The sequence below is a fragment of the Saccoglossus kowalevskii genome, chromosome 21, assembly GCF_978046115.1.
Source record: "Saccoglossus kowalevskii chromosome 21, keSacKowa6.1, whole genome shotgun sequence".
Lineage (NCBI taxonomy): Eukaryota > Metazoa > Hemichordata > Enteropneusta > Harrimaniidae > Saccoglossus > Saccoglossus kowalevskii.
This window is the reverse complement of record NC_140661.1, coordinates 30,055,520-30,063,828: the sequence shown is the minus strand read 5'-3', so window position 1 is coordinate 30,063,828 and position 8,309 is coordinate 30,055,520. Positions and strand designations below refer to the sequence as shown.

Below are 8,309 nucleotides of genomic sequence, written 5' to 3'. Positions count from 1 at the left end.
ACGCCAAGCGTTAACGATGCAGCCTAGTTCGAAGTACGTGTATAACGCCAACTGTTAACGATGCAGCCTAGTTCGAAGTACGTGTATAACGCCAACCGTTAACGATGCAGCCTAGTTCGAAGTACGTGTATAACGCCAACCGTTAACGATGCAGCCTAGTTCGAAGTACGTGCATAACGACAACCGTTAACGATACAGCCTGGTTCGAAGTACGTGTATAACGCCAACCGTTAACGATGCAGTCTAGTTCGAAGTACGTGTATAACGCCAACTGTTAACGATGCAGCCTAGATCGAAGCTCGTGTATAACGCCAACCGTTAACGATGCAGCCTAGTTCGAAGTACGTGTATAACGCCAACCGTTAACGATGCAGCCTAGTTCGAAGTACGTGTATAACGCCAACCGTTAACGATGCAGCCTAGTTCGAAGTACGTGCATAACGACAACCGTTAACGATGCAGCCTAGTTCGAAGTACGTGTATAACGCCAACCGTTAACGATGCAGTATAGTTCGAAATACGTGCATAACGACAGCCGTTAACGATGCAGTCTACTTCGAAGTACGTGCATAACGACAACCGTTAACGATGCAGCCTGGTTCGAAGTACGTGTATAACGCCAACCGTTAACATGCAGTATAGTTCGAAGTACGTGCATAACGCCAACCGTTAACGATACAGCCTGGTTCGCAGTACGTGCATAACGACAACCGTTAACGATGCAGCCTAGTTCGAAGTACGTGTATAACGCCAACTGTTAACGATGCAGTATAGTTCGAAGTACGTGCATAATGACAATCGTTAACAATGCAGCGTAGTTCGAAGTACGTGCATAACGCCAACCGTTAACGATGCAGTATAGTTCGAAGTACGTGCATAATGACAATCGTTAACAATGCAGCCTACTTCGAAGTACGTGCATAACGACAACCGTTAACGATGCAGTCTAGTTCGAAGTACGTGCATAACGACAACCGTTAACGATGCAGCCTGGTTTGAAGTACGTGCATAACGCCAACCGTTAACGATGCAGCGTAGTTCGAAGTACGTGCATAACGACAACCGTTAACGATACAGCCTGGTTCGAAGTACGTGTATAACGACAACCGTTAATGATGCAGCCTAGTTCGAAGTACGTGTATAACGCCAACCGTTAACGATGCAGCCTAGTTCGAAGTACGTGTATAACGCCAACTGTTAACGATGCAGTATAGTTCGAAGTACGTGCATAATGACAACCGTTAACGATGCAGCCTAGTTCGAAGTACGTGTATAACGCCAACCGTTAACGATGCAGCCTGGTTCGAAGTACGTGTATAACGCCAACCGTTAACGATGCAGTCTAGTTCGAAGTACGTGCATAACGCCAACCGTTAACATGCAGTATAGTTCGAAGTACGTGTATAACGACAACCGTTAACGATACAGCCTGGTTCGCAGTACGTGCATAACGACAACCGTTAACGATGCAGCCTAGTTCGAAGTACGTGTATAACGACAACCGTTAACGATACAGCCTGGTTCGCAGTACGTGCATAACGACAACCGTTAACGATGCAGCCTAGTTCGAAGTACGTGCATAACGCCAACCGTTAACGATACAGCCTGGTTCGAAGTACGGGCATAACGACAACCGTTAACGATGCAGCCTGGTTCGAAGTACGTGTATAACGCCAACCGTTAACATGTAGCCTAGTTCGAAGTACGTGTATAACGCCAACTGTTAACGATGCAGTATAGTTCGAAGTACGTGCATAATGACAACCGTTAACGATGCAGCCTAGTTCGAAGTACGTGTATAACGCCAACCGTTAACGATGCAGCCTGGTTCGAAGTACGTGTATAACGCCAACCGTTAACATGCAGTATAGTTCGAAGTACGTGCATAACGCCAACCGTTAACGATGCAGCCTGGTTCGAAGTACGTGTATAACGCCAACCGTTAACATGCAGCCTAGTTCGAAGTATGTGCATAACGCCAACCGTTAACGATGCAGCCTAGTTCGAAGTACGTGTATAACGACAACCGTTAACGATACAGCCTGGTTCGCAGAACGTGCATAACGACAACCGTTAACGATGCAGCCTGGTTCGCAGTACATGCATAACGACAACCATTAACGATGCAGCCTAGTTCGAAGTACGTGTATAACGCCAACTGTTAACGATGCAGCCTAGTTCGAAGTACGTGTATAACGCCAACCGTTAACGATACAGCCTGGTTCGAAGTACGGGCATAACGACAACCGTTAACAATACAGCCTGGTTCGAAGTACGTGTATAACGACAACCGTTAACGATGCAGCCTAGTTCGAAGTACGTGCATAACGACAACCGTTAACGATGCAGCCTGGTTCGAAGTACGTGTATAACGCCAACCGTTAACATGCAGTCTAGTTCGAAGTACGTGCATAACGCCAAGCGTTAACAATGCAGCCTAGTTCGAAGTACGTGTATAACGCCAACCGTTAACGATGCAGCCTAGTTCGAAGTACGTGTATAACGCCAACCGTTAACGATGCAGCCTAGTTCGAAGTACGTGCATAACGACAACCGTTAACGATACAGCCTGGTTCGAAGTACGTGTATAACGACAACCGTTAATGATGCAGCCTAGTTCGAAGTACGTGTATAACGCCAACCGTTAACGATGCAGCCTAGTTCGAAGTACGTGTATAATGCCAACTGTTAACGATGCAGTATAGTTCGAAGTACGTGCATAACGACAACCGTTAACGATGCAGCCTAGTTCGAAGTACGTGTATAACACCAACCGTTAACGATGCAGTATAGTTCGAAGTACGTGCATAACAACAACCGTTAACGATGCAGTCTAGTTTGAAGTACGTGCATAACGACAGCCGTTAACGATGCAGTCTACTTCGAAGTACGTGCATAACGACAACCGTTAACGATGCAGCCTGGTTCGAAGTACGTGCATAACGACAACCGTTAACGATGCAGCCTGGTTCGAAGTACGTGTATAACGCCAACCGTTAACATGCAGTATAGTTCGAAGTATGTGCATAACGCCAACCGTTAACAATACAGCCAGGTTCGAAGTACGTGCATAACGACAACCGTTAACGATGCAGTATAGTTCGAAGTACGTGCATAACGCCAACCGTTAACGATACAGCCTGGTTTGAAGTACGTGCATAACGACAACCGTTAACGATACAGCCTGGTTCGAAGTACGTGCATAACGACAACCGTTAACGATACAGCCTGGTTCGAAGTACGTGCATAACGACAACCGTTAACGATGCAGCCTACTTCGAAGTACGTGCATAACGACAACCGTTAACGATGCAGTCTAGTTCGAAGTATGTGTATAACGACAACCGTTAACGATACAGCCTGGTTCGAAGTACGTGCATAACGCCAACCGTTAACGATGCAGCCTAGTTCGAAGTACGTGCATAACGCCAACCGTTATCGAGGCAGCCTACTTCGAAGTACGTGCATAACGCCAACCGTTAACGATACAGCCTGGTTCGAAGTACGTGCATAACGCCAACCGTTAACGATGCAGCCTAGTTCGAAGTACGTGCATAACGACAACCGTTAACGATACAGCCTGATTCGAAGTACGTGTATAACGCCAACCGTTAACGATGCAGTCTAGTTCGAAGTACGTGTATAACGCCAACCGTTAACGATGCAGCCGCGTTCGAAGTACGTGCATAACGCCAACCGTTAACGATGCAGCCTAGTTCGAAGTACGTGCATAACGCCTACCGTTAACGATGCAGCCTAGTTCGAAGTACGTGCATAACGCCAACCGTTAACGATACAGCCTGGTTCGAAGTACGTGCATAACGCCAACCGTTAACGATGCAGCCTAGTTCGAAGTACGTGCATAACGACAACCGTTAACGATACAGCCTGATTCGAAGTACGTGTATAACGCCAACCGTTAACGATGCAGCCTAGTTCGAAGTACGTGCATAACGACAACCGTTAACGATGCAGCCTGGTTCGAAGTACGTGTATAACGCCAACCGTTAACGATGCAGCCTAGTTCGAAGTACGTGCATAACGACAACCGTTAACGATACAGCCTGGTTCGAAGTACGTGCATAACGACAACCGCTAACGATACAGCCTGGTTCGAAGTACGTGCATAACGACAACCGTTAACGATGCAGTCTAGTTCGAAGTACGTGTATAACGCCAACCGTTAACATGCAGTCTAATTCGAAGTACGTGCATAACGCCAACCGTTAACGATGCAGCGTAGTTCGAAGTACGTGCATAACGACAACCGTTAACGATACAGCCTGGTTCGAAGTACGTGCATAACGCCAACCGTTAACGATGCAGCCTACTTCGAAGTACGTGCATAACGACAACCGTTAACGATGCAGTCTAGTTCGAAGTACGTGTATAACGACAACCGTTAACGATACAGCCTGGTTCGAAGTACGTGCATAACGCCAACCGTTAACGATGCAGTATAGTTCGAAGTACGTGCATAACGCCAACCGTTAACGATGCAGCCTACTTCGAAGTACGTGCATAACGCCAACCGTTAACGATACAGCCTGGTTCGAAGTACGTGCATAACGCCAACCGTTAACGATGCAGCCTAGTTCGAAGTACGAGCATAACGACAACCGTTAACGATACAGCCTGATTCGAAGTACGTGTATAACGCCAACCGTTAACGATGCAGCCTAGTTCGAAGTACGTGCATAACGACAACCGTTAACGATACAGCCTGGTTCGAAGTACGTGTATAACGCCAACCGTTAACGATGCAGTCTAGTTCGAAGTACGTGTATAACGCCAACCGTTAACGATGCAGCCGCGTTCGAAGTACGTGCATAACGCCAACCGTTAACGATGCAGCCTAGTTCGAAGTACGTGCATAACGCCAACCGTTAACGATGCAGCCTAGTTCGAAGTACGTGCATAACGCCAACCGTTAACGATACAGCCTGGTTCGAAGTACGTGCATAACGCCAACCGTTAACGATGCAGCCTAGTTCGAAGTACGTGCATAACGACAACCGTTAACGATACAGCCTGATTCGAAGTACGTGTATAACGCCAACCGTTAACGATGCAGCCTAGTTCGAAGTACGTGCATAACGACAACCGTTAACGATGCAGCCTGGTTCGAAGTACGTGTATAACGCCAACCGTTAACGATGCAGCCTAGTTCGAAGTACGTGCATAACGACAACCGTTAACGATACAGCCTGGTTCGAAGTACGTGTATAACGCCAACCGTTAACGATGCAGTCTAGTTCGAAGTACGCGTATAACGCCAACCGTTAACGATGCAGCCGCGTTCGAAGTACGTGCATAACGCCAACCGTTAACGATGCAGCCTAGTTCGAAGTACGTGCATAACGCCAACCGTTAACGATACAGCCTGGTTCGAAGTACGTGCATAACGCCAACCGTTAACGATGCAGCCTAGTTCGAAGTACGTGCATAACGACAACCGTTAACGATACAGCCTGATTCGAAGTACGTGTATAACGCCAACCGTTAACGATGCAGCCTAGTTCGAAGTACGTGCATAACGACAACCGTTAACGATGCAGCCTGGTTCGAAGTACGTGTATAACGCCAACCGTTAACGATGCAGCCTAGTTCGAAGTACGTGCATAACGACAACCGTTAACGATACAGCCTGGTTCGAAGTACGTGTATAACGCCAACCGTTAACGATGCAGTCTAGTTCGAAGTACGCGTATAACGCCAACCGTTAACGATGCAGCCGCGTTCGAAGTACGTACATAACGCCAAACGTTAACGATGCATGTCTATTCAAATGCGTGCAAAGCGACTGCACTTTTCAACGATTCTATGGATATAAGTCAAACGTTTACAAACACTTGGTGTTATATGAAAGGAATAACGAATCAACTATGGACAAGGACGACAAAATGGCGGCTAACTATGACATACGTGGACAGACATCGAAATCCGCAAATGATATAATGTCGTTGGCAATGAATATATATTGGACGTAATGGTTCCATATTGGCAGTTCTTTCAAAACTAAAAAATAATGTTCAGTTCATATAAATTGGAAAGATACAAGCACAGGTACTATCCTGCACTGACCTTAAATATAAATACAATGCTCTGAAGTAAGGTTCTTGAATGTGACTCGTTATTACCCTGTGTACAGTGCACACAGACGTTATTTTAAGTCAATAAAATTGCACAATGTACAAAGTGTTCCAGTTTACAAGATTTAAACATGCTTACGACAAGACAAACAGATAAACGGAGACATATATATCACACTTGACGACCGGGCTTGACGAGTACACTCACACACAATATTCATACAAACATTACATTACAAGATGTAATTATGTTAATATGTAAAGGTCAAAGACAATCTTTGGCTGTGTTCACTGACCGATGCTGCTTGCGGTCACTTTGGTCCGATTCCCTTTGGCAGCACAGGTTTCATTTTTGTTCAACGACATGTCGTCCCACATCTTGTACAGACTGGTTGTGCTCACCTCGTGAACCGTCATGAACGTTCTGTACGTGCAGTAGTCATATGGCACGTTACGCATGTCAAATAGCTCGTGCATCCGGGGCTTTATGCCAAGTTTCAACAGACACATGCCTACGTAGACGTCCTCTAGCCAGAAGAACGTGGTTTTCAGTGACGTCATGTATACGTTGAATGCAACGTCCGCCGACATTACATACCCCGTACCTACGCAATATGGCGGATAGAGCGCGTAGGGATATTGCTCCAACGGCACAAACCATTTACTATTGGGATCCCGGACTACTTTAGGATTCTTGAACATCCATCCAACCATCAGTTCTGTAGTTTCAGCCACTTCCAAGTAAGAGACAATAGTTCTGGTGTTAACCAGCATATCATCGTCTGTTTTCATAATGTACTTGGCCTCTTGACAATAGTAATACGCCCATTTTAATCCCATGATCGTTTTAAGCGTTAAGTTTTTATAACTATCCATAAAGTCCTCTTCGATTATATCACGGTATATCCTATCTTCCTGTTGTAAAGCCATTTGTATACTACTATTTTTGGGTTTTCCAAGTAGAAATAATGTTATAACGTTTCTGTTATGGTACTGTCCCAACCGTTGTGGCTGGCCCCATGTCTTCCGTATAGCCATACGCCGAGTGTAATGTCTTGGCGCTGAGGCAACCAGTATGAGAAGGAAGACGTCATTTGAACCGCTCTTATTGGCAACGTGTCGACATCTTTCTGGGTGGTTGAGAGGTAGTAAAAACGGATGAGGGTTATCGCCTTCGATTTCATCCGGTGAGATAACGCTGGCGATCCCATACTGACCGATATTAATTAGATGCATACCAAACGGATCAGCAAATCGAAATCCTGCGATGTGTGATCCACGAGGTCGACCCCCGTCGAAGGCGCCCGCACCCGCCTGATACAACAAAACCACGAGCGTATTCATAACACAAAATATGCAAATGAGCACCAGTGCCAGACTATATTTAGCAATGGTCCCAAAGACCATCTTCTTTTTGTTCTGTACAAAAATGATCTTGGTGTAGCGGTATTTTCGTCCGATGTGTGGCATCTTTCCTTGTAGAACGCGTACAAAACGTCGGGTTTCTACTTCAAAACTACCAAGCCTCATGAATGCGTGTTGACAATTAATATGACACAATGTTTCGTCTCAGAAAGGTCACGTGAACATTATAATATCGCCTGCAATTAGCACTGAAGCGTGTAAAATGGACATTTCAATAATGGCATTTACCACATTAATTGTTCCTCACAGCAACCTGCAATAGCACGAGAAAATAAAAACACAATTAATATAATTTTAAAAAATGGAAATTAATGTGTGATATAGAAATAATTAAATAAATTCAGTTTCTAGAAAGCACGCAAATTATAGTAATTATAGTACAAAATAATAGTTTTATTAAATATTGGCAAAATTGTGTGCAATGGATGCTGTTCTCGGTGGCAGTGTCGATATGTCAATACAAAAGCCGTTTTATAGAGTTACAATGTACTATGTTCGAGATGACGAACGAGTTCACAACCAAAGTTGTCTATTTTAACGATATCGCTTACACGCATCTAGGTCAAAGAATTGTGTCGTCGCCAGAGGTCGCAAACTGTAATTTCACCACGTGTTTCTCTCACGCAACTTCATATTATTTGTCTTTTTATATTTAGTAAAAATAACTACTAGTATCCCCGGGCGGGTACAGTGCCATGTGGGGTTTGAGATCGTGTAAAGTCTGTTACATAGAGGCAATGCGTTTGTTCAACCTGTATTTCGTAGTTCGCCTGCTTTAAGTTGTTCACACAT

General features: G+C 45.1%; 1 protein-coding gene across 1 annotated transcript; it reads right to left on the bottom strand.

Moving 5' to 3' along the window:
- Positions 1–6,363: 6,363 nt before the first annotated feature.
- On the bottom strand, positions 6,364–7,697 carry LOC100377520 (beta-1,3-galactosyltransferase 1-like). The gene has a single exon (XM_002734836.3). It carries the CDS (start codon positions 7,620–7,622, stop codon positions 6,381–6,383), a length of 1,242 nt encoding a protein of 413 aa, XP_002734882.1. The 5' UTR covers positions 7,623–7,697; the 3' UTR covers positions 6,364–6,380.
- Positions 7,698–8,309: the final 612 nt, after the last annotated feature.

Bases quoted from the DNA above. Each gene is read 5' to 3' on its own strand.
- LOC100377520 (XM_002734836.3), bottom strand. From the start codon at position 7,622: ATGAGGCTTGGTAGTTTTGAAGTAGAAACCCGACGTTTTGTACGCGTT.